Consider the following 18391-nt stretch of genomic DNA (forward strand, 5'->3'; position numbering starts at 1 on the left):
AAACTTTCAGTCAAGATTTATATTTTTGCTCTATTCCATAGTTATAGATATTTTCATTCCGACTTGTCTTCCACCCAACTCAGCAATCAGCCGAGCGCTGTGTGAGCACGCTGCTGGACCTGATTCAGACCAAGGTCAACTATGTGGTCCAGGAGGCCATCGTGGTCATCAGGGACATCTTCCGCAAGTACCCCAACAAGTAAGTGGAACAGCTGCCCGACACACCTTGATATCCTTTTTGATTGTATAGACTCGGAACAAGTTCTTAGGAATTTGTAAATGTGCGAGAATGAATGCAACACATTACTCATGGATTAAAGTTCTGTCGCCACGACTGATTTCAGTCATTTGGATTCCCTAGAAGCTTCTTCTGTGAAAGCATGCTGCACACCGAAAATAACATATCGACATTATTATCGGTCATTAGTGAGCTATTTTCGGTCATTCGTTATTTTAAAATGAAAGTATTTGAACTAAGTGATCAAACAAGCACTAGAATACAACTGGTCTGCTGTTAGTTTCGAAGGATCATACCTTTATGTTTGATTTCTGTTCATTCATAATTTTTTTTGGTGGAGAATTCTTTTTTGAAATAATTAGTAAAAAAAGATAAAATCTTCAACCGCTTATCCGTAGTTGGGTCGCGGGGCAACAGCTCCACCAGAGAGCTCCAGACTTCCCTCTCCAGAGCAATATTATAACTTCCAAGGCATTCCAAGGCCAGTGAGTCGATGTGATTCCTCCAACTGTGCCTTGGTCTGCCCCGGGGTCTCTTCCCAGTGGGACGTGCCTCGAGGATAGGGAGACGCCGGAGAGGCATCCTAACCAGATGCCTGAATCACCTAAGCTGGCTCCTTTCCAAGCGAAGAAGTAGCGACTCTACTCTCTACTCTCTCGCGTGACTGAATTTCTCACCCTATCTCTAAGGGAGATGCCAGCCACCCGTCGAAGAAAACTCATTTCGGCCACTTGTATTCGCGACCTAAAACATTACATTTTCAGTCACATCTTCATTCCATGCATTACCACTGAGCGGGCTTCAGGGGCCGCCTGACTCTGACTGCCTCTTGTCATTTCCTCAGATACGAGAGCATCATCGCCACGCTCTGTGAGAACCTGGACTCCCTGGACGAGCCGGACGCGCGTGCCGCCATGATATGGATCGTGGGCGAGTACGCCGAGAGGATCGACAACGCAGACGAGCTGCTGGAGAGCTTCCTGGAGGGTTTCCATGACGAGAGCACCCAGGTGAGACCCACGGACGTGACCAAACAAGTCACAGCGTGTCAACCTGGTTCAGTTCTATGGGCAATTTGACTACTGTCTATACCAGGGCTTCCCAAACTTTTTAGCCCGTGACCCAAAAGAGGGTTTTCAATTCATTTTACGTTTTTGAAATAATGTTAATTAAAAACGAACGTAGGAAACAAAAACCAAAGGGACCCATACAATTGCGCCCGCGACCCACAAATGGATTCCGACCCACTGTTTGGGAAACAGTCTATACTGTGTAGTGTACATGACAATAAAGTATGTTGCGAATGGGTCTTTGTGACTTTCAGGTCCAGCTCACACTTCTCACTGCCATCGTCAAACTGTTCCTCAAGAAGCCGTCTGAAACCCAGGAACTGGTGCAGCAGGTCCTCAGCCTTGCCACTCAGGTGACACACACACACACACACACACACACACACACAAATTCATATACACCTGCACCTACAAACGGGTAGGGAAATGCTATTGCGCCAGCCACTTTGACGGTCATCTGTCATTCCTAGGAAGTCCTGTGAGGGCTCTCAATTAACATTTGTATTCGAGGCATTATGAGTGCTTTGAAATTCGATGGCCGCCGCACATATTTTTCACAATTCAATGTTAATAGAGTGCACTGTCATAAACTAAATTAACTGAATGATAATAAAAAATCACACCTGTGTGAACCAAGTGGCGCAACTCCCCTCTCTAAAAGCTGAATAACTCCTAATCTACGGAGCTCTCCATGGTTTGGTCCATTAGCGCGATTTTCGGAGGTTTTTGCTGATAATCCGGTGGTATAGATGGAAACATTGGTGCTTTCTAGAGCAACGATGGCTATATTTTAGCTCGCTAGCATTGACACTATTTATCTAGCAACAACATCCACACACGGGTGCGGGTGCACGCGCACATGCACGGCACTACACACACGCGGGTGCGTGCGCCCATACTTCTGTCGTTCCAATTTCACGCATGCGCACACCACTCGTGCTCATTTGACGTACCTACATCACAAACAAACAGGTACACGGATTGAAAGCTGGTTGTAGAAGTGGTTGCACCACTTAAAAATCACACCCGTGTGAACTGAGTGTTGCAAATCCCCCCCTCTCTCTCATTAACAGGCAACAGTGAGTGCAGCACTATCTCTCTCTCTCTCTGTTTCTGGCACAACGGCACCACTTTTGGTACTCATTGGTACTGGTGCTCATAGTCACACACATGAACACATGAACGGTTGAACACGGACATTGCTGTTCCTTGGAGTGGTTGCACCACTCAAATATAAACAACATCTCCTTTGGCGCCTGCTCTCTTCGTCTCCTCCGCAGGACTCCGACAACCCGGACCTGCGCGACAGGGGCTACATCTACTGGCGCCTGCTGTCCACCGACCCGGTGACGGCCAAGGAGGTGGTGCTGTCCGAGAAGCCGCTCATCTCAGAGGAGACGGACCTGATCGAGCCCACGCTCCTGGACGAGCTCATCTGCCACATCGGCTCGCTGGCCTCCGTCTACCACAAGCCCCCCAACGCCTTCGTGGAAGGCAGCCACGGCATCCACCGCAAGCACCTCCCCATCCAGCACAGCAGGTCACTGTTATTCTGCTTTGTTTTCATCATGCCAGTTATGGGTGCAGCAGTTAATCGAACTAGTCACTCAAAAGAAAACACGCGACGGCCCATCGCGGTCCCGTTGCTAGTTGCGGTAAAATAATTCATGCCTCGGGTGGTCGGTGATCGTCCCACGATGGATTTGGTTAGCCGTTTGCTAATGCCCGGTCATACGCACGGGCACGGTGTTATCTTGAAAAGGGCTGGTTCCAACTGACGATGGGCAGTATCGGTAGTTAGGATGACATGGTTGTACAGTGAAATTAATTGGATTTCTTAATTAACCCAGCACATGTGCATGTGTGTCAGTGCGCAGCCCGCAACTGAGCCCATAATCTGGGGTGTCTGTTCCTGTTGTCTGGTCTGGGACAGGGCAATATACAGTAGATATTATATTGATATCATTATATGAGACTAGATACGTATCTTCTAGGATTTTAGATGGCGAAATTAGAAGATCTACACGCCCTCAACACATTGCAGTGAGACATGTTGTGAGATTATAGGTGGGCTATTCTTTGCTGTTTTGGAAATGAATGAAACTACTTAGAGATGCTCTTTAAAAATAATCTCTCTCTCCCCATGGCAGCATTGACACAGGTGAGAGTCCCGTGAGCGCAGGGCCGGCCGCCCCCACTATGGAGCAACCCAGCGTCATCCCCAGCCAGGGGGACCTCCTGGGGGACCTGCTCAACCTGGACCTGGGACCCCCTGTCAACGTGCCCCAGCAGTCCTCCATGCAGATGGGTGCCGTCGACCTGCTGGGAGGAGGCCTCGACAGTCTGGTGAGTGGGGAGGGAACACATGGATTCAAGTTCTCAGTCGCAATCCTGGTCTCTAAACTGCCTCCCCCTGGCCAGCCGGGGCGCCTGATGGAGGGGAAAGGAACTGGTCGGAATAACGTGTTCCTTCCACGCACTACGTCTGGCCGGGGAAACTCTCCCCTGTCAGGTGAAAAGAAGCAGCTTGGACTCCTCATGCATAGAAGGAAGCATGAGGTCAGTCCGCTGCCCCCCCAGGTTGGCAGAGGAAGTGTAGCGCCCAGGATTACATTAGATAATTGACACTGGGTGAAAAAAATGTGTTACAAAATTGTGGGATAAAACATTTGAAAAAAAGTTCTCAGTCTGAGTCATTTGGATGCGACGCATTGAGAGCTTGTAGAATAGACTACTTTTGCTTATTTTAAGATTAGAGCATTTCAAGTGGTCAGACTATGCTCAGAAGTGTAATTGTTTAGGGAATGGCACTAACTGTTTCAGTTTTATATTTTATTTTATTTTATTTCGCTTTAATCCATGGGAACACACGCACACACATGTGGACAGTAACACACACACACACACACACACACACACACACACCACACACCACACACACAGAATAGAATTGGTCCTTATGTACCGTAACAACCACAACCCGTACATATTCAAAGAGTATTCTGTTTCTATTGTTATTCTCTTTTGGAAATGTTAAAAAGTCACTACTCAGCAGATGGTTGAGTTTGATTTCCGTAAAGTAAGTTCCAATGAATCATGTTCCAATCCATCATATTAAAGGAGAATTCCATACTAAAAGGCTTTCTTACCTTTCTTTGTAGTTATTACGTCCCCACCAAAGAGGTCCAGGTGTTATTTTGTGCAAAAGCTCCTTATTGGCTATTTCCCCTACCATAAGCCCTAAATGAATTGCATTGAATTGAATGTGAATTGAATGGGGCTATGGGGTGTTGTGCTAATTCGCTTATTTCCATCGCTCAAAATTATAATTTCTTTGTATATATCCTCTCTTCATAATGTAAATAATATCCCAAGCGGCACACTTTACTATACTTATTTAGATGGAAATAAGCTAATTAGCATAACACCCCATAGCCCCATTCAATTCCCATTCAATGCAATGCAATTCATTGAGGGCAAATAGCCAATAAGGAGTTTTTGCACAAAAAAACATCTGGACCTCTTTGGTGGGGACGTAACAACTACAAAGAAAGGTAAGAAAGCATTCTAGCATGGAATTCTCCTTTAACGTTCACTAGGGATGTCCCAATCAACCTTCTTTGTCCGATAGCGATTTGAGTAATTATTACAATTTAATATTGAGTATATATTCAGTATATACCTGTATATATAAGTCAGTGTATAACTGTATATCATTAGTTAGTTTAGACCCGAGATTTCTCTGGATTTGTGCTTGCAACCTCCTTTGCCAACACGATAAATCTCAGGTTTGTTTAATCCAGAATTAATAGTACCCTATTGGTCTGAATATAAAGCCAAAGGTGTATCGTCTTATAATCAGAGTCGTCTTATATTTGGCCCAATACGGTATTTTATTTAACGTTTTTAGCATCCATCGTTGGCGTCCGGTGGCGCCCATGGTGTGTACTGTGTAGTCATCGAATATCCAAAAACTCCTTGTGCATGCGCACGCACGCGATCTAAAGCATTTTAGGGCTCAGATTGAGATAAAAGGACCATGTTTAGAGCTTAATAAAACATTCATTCGAGGTCACGCTATGCATAATAACAGTTTGAGGGGCAGATCATGGCTGTGAGCGAGCCTGGCGCGATGCCCCTGTAAAAAACTCAAGTAGATTCTGGTGTGCACACTGCATTTTGACACAGTGCAAATGTACAGTATCAACTCCAAATGTCAGTTGTGAAAACAGCAGATCTACAAGCTCACATGTCGCTTTGTGCCAAGTTGTGAGCTTGTAGCTATTTGCACTACTTCTTAAATATTTGTTCTAATTTATGGAATTTCTTCGTTTTTTCTTTAATTTCTTCATGACATTACTGAAAAGATCATTGGATTTTGTTATTAATTCATGAAAAGTTTTGCTTTCTTGGGAATGTTTTTAGAAAATGTTTTGAAGTAATAATAATTTTTAACCAAATGTAGGAAACAAAAACTAAGGGGACCCATAAATGTGTCCTTCTTCTCTTAAAATCCATGATTTCCTCTGGCTTGCACACCACAACAAGAAAGGCGCAAAAGCCTACTGCTCCCATGCATGAACAACACATTACTAAGTACATTTTAATACAAACACAATTCCTTTTATTTTATCAGCTGTTTGACTGCATTAACTTGTGTTTCTTTACTTTCCAATGTACAGTATATTGTGCGTCGGGGGATAAGGGCACATGGAGGTTCTCTACGGGAGGATTAGGACAATCCTGGGCTACATATATCGGTGCAGAATGTAAAATCTTTTAAATCTGGTTTCTATTAGGATTACTTCTAATAAATAACAACAGATAGTATTTTTCTGGCCATTTCCCAGACCTTTGACCGTTCACAAACTTTTATCCTTTGACATCTAGCTCACTCACACCAAAGTATTTTTAATTGTCTTCCACTAACATTCAGCTTTTGTTGATGGAGCAGCTTGGACAGATCTGTACTCTTATCCTTGTGTCTTAACAATATGTGGAGGTGATGTTTTCCCATGTCGAGTTGAGGGTCACTCCTAATGGTGCTTTTGTGGTCTGTCTTTTGTGTCTGTTATCCATCTGTCCTGTCTTTTTGTTGTGGACGCTGGCTATGGGCGCCTCTCTCTTCTCCCTCTCTCCTGTAGCTCGGGGGAGACCTGGGCGGAGGTGTTGGGGGAAGTCCAGCAGTAAGTTGAGCCCTTTCGTTTAGCCGCCTGCTCGCCTATCTGCATGCTGCATGCTTTTTAGTCGCTACCCTTTAACTTAACCCACCACAGACAGCCACCCTAGGAGCCGTAGTGTCATTCCAGTCACGCATGCCTCACCTTCTGGCCTTCCATGGCCTTTGATTGGGGTGTGCATGTGCACACCTGGCAGGCAAGTCATTCATGTCAGTATGGGATTGGAGCTCGGCCTGATAAGTGAAAGTAGTCACATTATGAAATGTACAGTAGCTCACCACTGTCACCAGACTGTGGTCAATAATGCTGTTAGCAAAATAATGTTTTTTATTTATTTATTGAATGATCCAATTTCTTTCAGATCGTCTTGAGTAGCTAGTGTGCCAGTCAAGCACATTGAAGGTATCTTTTTAACGCTGACATTTAGTGTGTGTTGTCTGTTGATTCAGGTGGGACAGAACTTCATCCCCTCGTCTGTCCCCAACACATTTGCACCCTCTCCCACGCCGGCACCTGCAGCGGCAGCCAGCAGCAGCGGTCTCAACGATCTGTTTGAGCTTTCCACAGGCATGGCCATCACCACAGGAGGCTATGCGGCACCTAAATCTGTGAGTTCACACAGCTATGATACAGTCAAAAAATATTATATAGATATACAGTCTAAAGATATACAGTCTAAAGATATTTTGAGGTGTAGTTCCAGACTATATAGCATTCGGAAATTGTGGAATTGTTGTCTGGCTACGCAAGGCTGTAAAAGGGTTTTAATCACTGAACACTAATAGTTCCTTGACCCTGGGGTCTATTCGGCCTCCTTCTTTTTCCCCCTCTACATCAAATCTCTTTGCCAAAAATATCCCATCTACAAGCTCACAACATGTATTGCGATTCAGAATATCTTTATTATCATTGTACGAAACAACGAAATTGAGTAGCAATCCAGCTCAGTGCATTTAAAAAAAAGACATAAAATACTAAGAATATAAGAACACATATATTAAAACATATTGCACAATGTATGTTTTCTTCATTGTGAGCTTGCAGATCTGCCATTTGTGACTGCCGAATGCTCATCAATTATGTTATGACATGCATGTTGTAGTAGTATGGGGACACTTGGGTTCATGTGGTTAAACAAGCAAAGTGTGGTTGTACATTTGCAAATTCACGATCCAATCAGAATCGCTGTTGTCATATGGCACTAGATAGATTTTTATATCTAGAGTATTTCTTTGGTCCGTTTCACTAGGTGTGGCTGCCAGCAGTCAAAGCCAAGGGGCTAGAAATCTCTGGGACCTTCTCTCGCCGCCAAGGCCACATGTATATGGACATGACATTCACCAATAAGGCACTGCAACATATGACCGACTTCGCTGTCCAGTTCAACAAGAATAGGTTTGTGTGCATCAAGTATCGAACAATGTTGGGGAACAAACTGAAACGGCATCATCATAATAGTGTAGTTAACCTCTTCAGTCACATATATGTTGTCAAAAATAGCCGATCTACAAGCTCAAACCCATCGCAAAGGTTGATGAGCTTGTAGATCAACTATTTTCGGTGTGTGACACTACTACTAACACACGGGAATATATCACAAAAGCAACACACATAAGCATGAATATAATTTGACTTCTCCAATAGAGCACTGATATGAAGGCTGATGTCAATATCGATAGAGGGCTCTAAGTACACGGGTTTGTGTACTTTTTTATTTGTATTATAATCCCCATAGGGGGTGTAGAAGCCATTTAACTGTTTTTGTATTTTCTTATTTCCGTTATTTAGCCTTAGTAGTTTTGAGAGTATTATTTAAATGAATTTATTGGCTAATTGAATTATAGTTTTGGGCACAAACGGGCACGCCTCCCAGGCCTAGGCTATAATTATGGACAGGTGTGTTGGAGAAATTATGCACCTACGTGGAGACACGTTTTTTACCAGCAGCACAGAGAAAGCAGAATGTCATATGCACTTTATTTCTATTAAAGCAAAGCAATAATGAGTTCTACCTGTGGACATTGGAATTCTTTATGCCTGCGTAGGCCTACAACCCAAGAATGGGTGCATCAGTGAGTTTGTCAACGATTTGTTTGAAAGCTGACAAAAAACGTGTCTCCACGTAGTGCATAACAGGAATTAATCTACTGGTAATTGGATTTTTAAGGTATCTATTTATTTTTCCCACATATCAAATATGATCAGTAATAACCAATTATCATTGTATGTTATATCTGAAGTATGGGCAAACGGGGCAAAAAATAACTTTTTCTAATCTACAGTACCAAAATGTACAGATTGGGACCTGCTGGTTGGATTCTCGAGTCAGGAGGACCTCCTTCCTAATTACAGATTAGCAAAACAGCAGTGAAGCAGATCCGACACACATCAGAAAGCTGAATCAGGGCGTAGGAGTGAAACATCTTTTGATTAGTGGACTTTGAAGTACACAGAAGATATAAACAACTGCCAGCCAATCAATGCTTGCCACCCTTGCAGCACAAGCAGATGATGGCACTAATTATTACTGTGTTGCAAGGTTTGAGGTTGCAAGGTCCATCCAGAGCCTTCCGCAGCATGCCTTGTACATTCAAGGGCTGGTCCAGCCACATCCTTCCATCTTGGTTTAGAACGTCATAGGATGTTATAATGGTCCGTTGTCAGTAGAAATATGACACTTTGAGCCATAGTGCTATAACTCCCCCTCTTCATCTTTTATGGCCACATTATTATACTTATAGGCAACCACTCCGATGATGATGATGACAAAACTAACCCCTAAAACAATCCACACGATTGGTGGTGGTGGGATGGGTGATGGGTGATGAAACTGCCCATCAGCTTCACCGTCTATCAGACTCGATCCATTGAGTGTGTAATCCTTATTGCATTTGTATGCGACAACATCTCCATAAACATAATTCTCAGTCACTGGACTGTATTTGCCGTTTAAAATGTCCTCTGGCTTTTCACATGTCTCCACTTCACATCTTCCAAATCTGCCATCCCAGCTTCACAACTTTTTTGACCACCTACCAAATTATGTCCAGGATTGCAGATGAACTCAGCCTCGTCACCAAACTGATTACCATCATTAGGATATTCTATTTTTCCATTGTCCTGTTCCGGAATTGAGCTACAGCTTATCCTCTCGCATTGCAGGTTCCAGTGTTGCACGTTTGGTTCCGCTTGCCCCCAATCATTCGATGGCCAATCTCACACGCCCAGGTAGCTTTAGCTCCATCTGGAAATGTGGTTTTGAGGATATCGTTGCTAGTCAAAACTGTGTTTGGAGGTCCATCTTGGGGTCAGGGACCCTGTACAGCAAAGAGTGTAGAAGAACTGAAGTCCAAAACGTTCCCATTCAGTTCAATCAATCAATCAATCAATCAAAACTTTATTTGTATAGCACATTTCATACAGCAAGTGCAACTCAATGTGCTTCACAGTTTACAAATATAAAAAGACATTAAAGGAGATAGAAAACAAAGAAGGAAAAATAAAGAAAACATTATAGATAAACATAAACAAGGATAATCATATGAGCCAATTAAAAGCAATGCTAAAAAGGTATGTCTTAAGGTTTCTTTTAAAAATGTCCGTGGATTCAGAGAGCCGCAGGTTAACTGGCAGGCTCTAAGGTCACATTCTCACCTAATACTTCGGTAGACTATGGGCGGAGAAATGGGATTCTTGCATATTTAATTTGCTGCTGTTTGCCTTCACACTGTCATGATCCGCAGCAATTGGAAACGCAGCAGGGGGGACCTTTATCAATGTGTTCCATTCATAAACTAGCCTACACAGTGAAATGATAATAATAATGATCTATGGTGATAAAATTATACTCATAACGTGCATGTGTCGTGCCATCTGGGACTGGACCCCCCCCCCCCCTCTCTCTCGCTGTCTCACTATACTACGCACGCAGCCACGCACTGTTCTTTTGGGCATGGAGGCACAGCGCTGAGCCGCACTGATATAACTGACGGCAGCGCAAAATGTTTACAAGTTTATCGAGATGAAAGTTCCTACTGCCTACTAGTCCCCACACAGTGACAGCACTCCATGTTTACGGCACGCACAGACAGACAGAATATTCTGTAGGCTATAATACTAATACTAATACACATACTATTTATGTGTTTTCTTAAGCAATTGATTAATGTACTCGTCCTCATTTCGATCAGGGCTTCAGTCTCCTCATTCGACCACGTCTATCCACGGTAACGGGACATCTTTGCGCTGCATAAAATATGCCTTCTCCATCTCCAACTGTGTTCAGCTCCTCACCCGCCACATTGTTTGCTTCATTTCCTTTATTTACTGCGGATTGCATTCACACCTGCACCGAATCGTAATAAAGTGCGATTGGAAGCGAAGCGAAACCCCCGTTTTTGCTCGAGTATAATGCGGTTCTTTGATACGCATTACGATTCGAATGAGCCTTCACACCTGCCAAACGAAGTGCACTTTCTGAAAATGTGCAGCAGGATTCGTTTTAATCGCAGCAAAGCTCTCTGGTATGAATGTGACCTAAGAGAGCAGTTCCCAAGGATCTAAGAGCTCTTCCAGGCACGTACCCAGGGAGCATTTCGGACAAATATGTAGGTGCATTTCCATGGATAGATTTAAAAACCAGCAGAAGGACCTTAAAATCAATTCTAGAGAATTGATTTTTGTTGGTATTAAATCATATTTATTCAAAGTCCAAAGCCCTATACTTCAGTCTAGAAATGAAATACAATGAAATAAACATAAACTGCCATTAACGCATACAGAGAAAATCAGTTTAAAACGGTCTGCCTCTCTCTGCCTGTCAGCAACACCTGTGCTCAATCAGGGACTATGCTTAAATACCCTGGGTAACCATGGCAACGTTGGCCTCACCCATGCCCTGCTGTGATGTCATCAATATATATACCATTTAAAATCAGTACACATCTTATGGCTCTTACAGGGATTTTAGATCGCCTCATATAAGAACAATTTGAAAAATAAACAAATTATCCAGGTGGTTTCACTCATGGATAGCGAGAAAACGCTAATGTTACTGCTGCTGCAATATGAGTAACTGACTGTCGTAAACGATACAGAGACACTTCCCCGACAATATCGCAGAGGCAGTTTGTTTATTTTTGGACCACAATTCTTATATGAGACGATTTTAAGATGACCCAATTATTCTCCATAATGAAAGACTTTATGCGAACCGAGCGAGTGACGTCAGGACTTCGGCGCTCTATCTCTGACAAAAGTTGCAGATTGAATGCAGTCTGACTGATTTTGTGGTTGCTTTGTGTGTCTAGTTTCGGGATGATACCCACCAGCCCTCTGCCCGTCCACACTCCACTGATGCCCAGTCAGAGCATTGACCTCTCCCTTCCTCTTAACACCATCGGTCCTGTCATGAAGATGGACCCTCTCAATAATCTGCAGGTATGACCGCAGCACTGGCCTGCTGCTATATACACTTACTTTATCAATTCACACAAGGAACATCAATAGACTCAGGTTGTTTGTGTATATTGTATGTTATTTCGTATTATGGGCAAAAGATACAATTTCCAATGAGTCTATGACACCATTGGGAAATTATTATATATTATATATATATATTTTTTTATCAGTTTTAGGAAAGTTGTTCTTTGGCTATTCGGTTTCTGCTCTAAAATCAACCGAACCGAATATTCGGCTATTCGACTGAATAGTTTCGGTGGCCGAATATTCGGTGCATCCATAACCCCAATCAAACGAGTGTAGCAGCTAACAGGACATGAAAGGTAAAACATTATTAAACTGAAATGTTTAAATTAAATCAACACACACACACACACACACACACACACACACACACACTGTTAAACAAAGTAGCATGCACTCGCCTTAGAACAATTCAATGCAACAACACTGTCATATTGAACAAAAACTGTCCCTATTGTGCAGTTTGTGTACTGTATGCATTATGAATGAGAGCAACATTAAGTCTGAGAAGAATGTCAATTTCATATAATGGTTTTGTTTACCACATCTGCAGGTGGCAGTGAAGAACAACATAGATGTCTTCTACTTCAGTGGGCTTATTCCTCTCAATATATTCTTTGTAGAAGATGGAAAAATGGGTATGACAAGTTTTCAGTGTCGCATCTTTGTTGATCATCGTGTGTTCAAAGGCGAATTCCGGACCAGCCGTTTTTTTTCTCTTTTTTAGTGGTTCACATATACATTATCAACAGAAGTCAGTACAAAACAGCTCCTGTGGAATTCTCCTTTAAACACTCCCTCCCATTCACGAGTTACACAAGTTATGTTTTCATTGTTTAATTTGCAGGTTTCTTTTGTTTTTTTTTCTCTCATGTTGTCTCTTTCCTCTCCAGAGCGCCAGGTGTTCCTAGCCACCTGGAAGGACATCCCCAACGAAAATGAGCTACAGTACCAGATTAAGGAGTGTCACCTAAATGCAGGTATGTCTTTCTGTATACAGATAGTCTATATAGGAAACATCTTATGAGTGTGGCAGTGTTGATTTTGACAGCAAATTTTTATTCGGTTTGTATTTTGAATAACATTTTATTTAGTTTTAGTCATATTTTAGTCATCTGAAATCTGTCTAGTCTGTCTAGTTTTAAAATATTTTGTCATCTTAATGCCGTAAAGTAGTTGTAAAATAGCCGATACAACCTCACAGCGTGTCGCAGTACGATGTGTTGTGAGCTTGCAGATCTATTTTCAGCATGCAACCAAGCATAATGATTTGTCTTTTAGTTTTACTGGATCTCTTCTCCACTATTCCCTCCCTAATATTTTCATCTAGTTTTTATTTGTTGATGAAATTGTCAATATATTTAGTCTCAGTTTTAGTCATCATAGCTTAGTTTTTATTAGTCTTCGTCAGTGAAAAAAGGCAGTCGACGAACATGACAAAGTCATAGTTTTATTTGAAGAAATGAACATGGCATTTGGTCTGTATTGGAAAGTGTGATTGCATAAGTAATAACTTTGTCTATAATGTTTACTTGCTGTCCTAATTACTTTTAGTACATACATTTCATTAGCATTTTAATTACGGTAACAATTGTTTGAATAAACAATAGTTATTATAGTCTTACCAGTTGTTTTTGTTGCAGAGATACAGTACTTAACAATGATGGACAAACAGGGATCCCTGTAGTCAGACACCAGCTTGATTTAGTTTTTCTTCTGTTCTCTCTCCATCCGCATGCATGTCTTCTTGGTGACCTTTCACTTCTCCTATGCCTGAAGGAGCCGGCTCAAACCCCCTCCTTCCTTTCAGAAGCCTCTCATAATCCTGCTAGTGTCCACAACCAGTGGACGCCAACGCAATGGCGGCAGTTCTTAGAAGTCTTGCTATATAGCACACAGCCACAGATGGCTCCACAGTCAGGTTTTCTGGTAGTTGTAGCATGTGTGGTTGAAATCCCATTAGTATAGACCAGTCGTGTGTCCCAAATCCCACTAGACCAGTCAGTTGAGTCAGACTAGTCCCCAAATAGTGTCAGTCGATACACTGGCAAATCCGGAATATTAACCCAGATAATGTACCAATTGTACATTCTTCCGATTTAAATCAACTCAGTACATTTTATGTTGCTGTCAGGAGGAAACCACCTAACTCCATTTTTTAGAATTGTTTTCAGTGCTATTGAACACCCTTCAAGTCTGTGTGTTGGTTAAAAACATATTGCACCAATGAAAAGTAGTAAAAATCGCTTCGGACAAAACCTCTTTACTCCATTAGACCCTCAAACGGTCTGCTAAAACGGCTAACTCCACCACCTCACCCCCTCTCATTAAAGTAATTGACACCAGTAAGATGCGCAAACGCGGGAAGCGAACGCAGCTCGTACATATTTGGTTTTTTTTAAGATTTATTTTTAAGTTATAATTTTTTTAAGTTAAGTTATTTTTAAGTTACGTTTTTAACTTAGCCATAACCATATAAGGAGTCCCCAAAGCAGCTATACGTCCAAATATGGAGTGTCACTCAGCTCCATATATGGGCACAAAGGGGGGACACACAGACACACGCACGCACGGACAGACATGATCTGCTAGGTCTCGTCATAGTAAGTAGCTATACGTCCAAATATGGAGTGTCACTCAGCTCCATATATGGGCACAAAGGGGGGACACACAGACACACGCACGCACGGACAGACATGATCTGCTAGGTCTCATAGTAAGTGCTCACTGCGTTCGCAAATATATAAAGTCACAACACCAACTTTGATGAGGCAGTGTTGCTTTGTTTTCAAAATAAATGGTTTTCATTTTCTGAAAAATATCATATTTTGGAGTTCGGTGGTTTCTTCCCGACAGCATATATATATATATATATATATATATATATATATATTATCTCTATATACACACAGACCCCTTTTCCACCGGTTGGTTCCCAATGGGAACCGGTTCAGTTCTTTTTGGTTTTTAGTCCATGAGCCAGAGCTCCAAAATTGGTGGGCAAACTATACCCTATATTAAATTGTTTATAAGATCAATACAAGTAAATTAATACATGATTATCGTTCCACAGTAGTAGCTTTTATTTATTTTTGATTATTTTGCATATTTTCCTACATAATGCCTCATTTGCATATTTAAAAATGTAAAATTTGTAATACAATAAATCATTGTCTTCGTGTAAGTACTCAATTGGGGAAGTTTAATGGTGATAACAATCTAATATAGGTATGGTTTTGCACACTCAATTCATAATTAACGTTTCAATTTTGGAGCTCTGGCTCATGGACTAAGAACCAAAAAGAACTGAACCGGTTCCCACTGGGAACCAACCGGTGGAAAAGGGGCCACAGTAATAAACATGACTCTGGTCTTATAGATACTGTGTCGGGGAAGCTGCAGAGCAACAATATCTACACTATTGCCAAGAGGAACGTGGAAGGACAGGACATGCTCTACCAGTCCCTCAAACTCACCAATGGTATCTGGATCTTGGCTGAGCTCCGAATTCAGCCGGGCAATCCCAACTACACGGTAAGGGTCCACCTTTGGGGTGCTGACATCTTCTCACAGCTGTCATGTCTGGGAAGGGAACATACATTACCATGGGACACTAGTTAATGCTCGTTTGTCAGTTTTATCGTTTGTGTCCACTTTCCATCATCAAAGTTCACAAAACCAATTTTTAGACCTTTCAATTACTTGATGCTTTTGCATGTTAGATTAATTATAATTAACCTATTAAAATCATGTTCGTTTGGACTCGTTTTAGATATTGGCGTTTGCTATTCAAAAATAGCAGATCTACAATCGCACAGTGCATGCTGCGGTGCTAAAGACAATCTTGATTGTGAACTATTGATTAGAAGGTCCTGTCCTGCTTCTGAGATGCACCAGACTGGCCTGCTATAGGCTAGAGGCGCGGTTGGAACTCCCGTCTATATTGATGAGAAGGCATTTGTAGAGTCGGCCTCAGTTCTTAATGGTTTAAATTTGATTGCACACAGTTGGGCTCCTCTAACATGATATTTGGTGAATAAAAATGGAAATACCGTGGATGTAAAAGGACGTTTTGGGATTCCATCCAATCTCTCTCTCTGCCTCACTCGCTCTTTCTCTGTCTCTCTCTCTGTCTGTAGTTGTCATTGAAGTGCCGTGCCCCTGAGGTGTCCCAGTATGTCTACCAGGTGTACGACTCAGTCCTGAAGGCCTGAGCCCCTTCCTCGTCCTAATGCCACATTGTATCCTATATATCTCCGTAAGAAAAGAACGAACATAGCAGAGTTGAGATTTCTTTGATATTACAGGCGATTACCAAAACAAATGAAACTCGATGGTTGAAAGCCGCATTTATGCTTGGTTGCATGCTGGTGTTGCATGCATTAAATAGCAGATCTACAAGCTCACCACACGTTATGTGACACGTGGTGAGCTTGTAGATCTGCACGACACCAGAACGCAACTCAGTATAAAAGAGGCTGATAGCATTGGATTGTACATGTACAGTCAGTGTACCGCATATCAAACTTTTGGTAATGTCCCACGAGAGTTTTACACAATTGATGTTGGCGTTTCCTTTATTTTGGTACTTGCCTGTATTATTCTGTGCACTTGTTCCGCACCCCACTCCAATATTTACCAATGTGAAACGAGTTATATCCCCCCATTCCATCCTTAACTTAGATGTCTTAATGTTGTAAGACGTGATTGATGGTAAAACTCCAGTCAAGTGAAAAAAAGATCACCTACGAAGCCATTGTCTTGTTTTATTACTGTGAGATGCTCCTATTTCCTCTTGGATTATTTTTTTATACTTATTCTGGTTTTAATAGTACTTTAGACTGATCACACCATCCATTCTATAAATATTCCATGAGTGACTATCTGCTATGTTTTATTGAACACTTTGCTAACTGAACGAGTTTCAACGTGAAATGCAGCGAATACTACATGAGCCAATAATAACCTATGCCTATGGTGGAGTGATGGCCCTCATTTGTTTTTGGAACCACGTACTCTGCAAACCACTAATTAAGGCACGCTGTTACTGTTTGCACGTCAGTGCCATTCCCTTTTTGCATTTCTTTGTCACTGTTTGCACATGAGTGCCATTCCTTTGTGTTGTTTTATTTTGCATTTCTTTGTCACTGTTTGCACATGAGTGCCATTCCTTTGTGTTGTTGTTTTTTTTGCATTTCTTTGTTATTGTTGTAACATCAGTGCCATTCCTTTTCTTGCATTTCTTTGTCATACTTTGTACACCAGTGCCATTCCTTTTTTTTTTCTTATGTTATTGTTTGCAAATCAGTGGCGCTATGTTTTTTTTTTTTTGCTGCTGATAATTTCATGTCTCATCCTTGTTTTTACCATTGCCCAGTCTACTGCAGCAACAGGTGCAGCTAGGTGTACAGTACAGCACAGTACGTAGCTATAATTGTCATCCTATTCTTCCTGATTCTACCTCCATATATCCTTACTTGTTTTCATTTTGCAGTATACAGTAATTGTACCAGTTGTGAATGGGAAACATTCTACACGCAATAATGCACTATTAACAATTTCATCCCCTTGTCATTCTGATGCAGTCATACAGGCTAGATGGACACTCGCATGGGCAAAATCAAACAACCTGGTCCAAAATACTCACTCTAATGGTGTTTCCAATATTTACATTGTAATCTATGGTTTATTGAATGTTAACACATTGTTAACACAGTTATTAATCAATGTATTGCTCCATTGTTCCCCCTGTTCTGTCAATTTTTATCTGTCAATAAAAATATTAAATCTACAGTAGCTGTATTCTAAATTAAGTATGTCCTGTATTCCCTTTAAGTCCATTGTTGGTACTATTGAACATTGTGTACCGGATTTCCACATTGGTACTGGTCTGAAATGTCAGTCAAAAAGGCTTGTGTGTAGGCCTATTTACTTGTGCTTTTTGTGTATTAAGCTACTGTAGCTACATAATTGAAACATTGGAGTTTCTTGCCACAAATTACCACACATCTCCAAAGCCAGATTTATTTTCAAACCACTTTATCTTAACCTTACCACACAGTAGTAGCCTATATCCAAAACGGTAGCCAGCAATATAAAAATGTCTAGAGAGAATTATCTTGGCATCTGATGAAATTGTTGGTTTTCTCTTTCTCCCAGTACAGTAAACAGGCCTGTTGTAGTGCAATCCTCATTTCAGACTCGTCACTGTACACCCTTATACTTCAATAAAGTGTCTCAATTTATACGTATCACAATGTGTGGATTACACTCACTTTGTGTCTAGAGGTTTGATTGATTGAGTACTTTATTAGGCACTGGGAAGAAATGTAAACAGTTACTGTACAGTGTACACAGTGTACAGTCAAACACTCCCAATGTATGAATGAATGAACCATTGTAAAGTGCTTTGAGCACTA

At 41.7% G+C, this 18391-nt stretch overlaps 1 protein-coding gene across 2 annotated transcripts in view; it reads left to right on the plus strand.

Annotated features, from left to right (window-relative positions):
* The window catches only part of ap2b1 (adaptor related protein complex 2 subunit beta 1), a 30522-nt gene extending 12759 nt beyond the window's left edge, over positions 1-17763 (plus strand). Inside the window, exons 10-22 of one of the 2 annotated variants that reach the window (XM_080780446.1) lie at positions 84-199; positions 1083-1248; positions 1563-1661; positions 2589-2848; positions 3459-3654; positions 6453-6494; positions 6938-7096; positions 7738-7883; positions 11798-11927; positions 12526-12610; positions 12866-12952; positions 15352-15506; positions 16112-17763. In XM_080780446.1, the coding sequence (XP_080636572.1) occupies positions 84-199; positions 1083-1248; positions 1563-1661; positions 2589-2848; positions 3459-3654; positions 6453-6494; positions 6938-7096; positions 7738-7883; positions 11798-11927; positions 12526-12610; positions 12866-12952; positions 15352-15506; positions 16112-16186 (1716 nt within the window). In that variant the 3' untranslated portion in view covers positions 16187-17763. The remainder of the gene's footprint in view (positions 1-83; positions 200-1082; positions 1249-1562; positions 1662-2588; positions 2849-3458; positions 3655-6452; positions 6495-6937; positions 7097-7737; positions 7884-11797; positions 11928-12525; positions 12611-12865; positions 12953-15351; positions 15507-16111) is intronic. The other variant, XM_080780447.1, reaches the window with a different exon arrangement.
* The last annotated feature ends 628 nt before the right edge of the window (positions 17764-18391 follow it).

The sequence above is a fragment of the Protomyctophum bolini genome (assembly GCF_963924005.1).
Source record: "Protomyctophum bolini genome assembly, chromosome: 13".
NCBI classification, from domain to species: Eukaryota; Metazoa; Chordata; class Actinopteri; order Myctophiformes; family Myctophidae; genus Protomyctophum; species Protomyctophum bolini.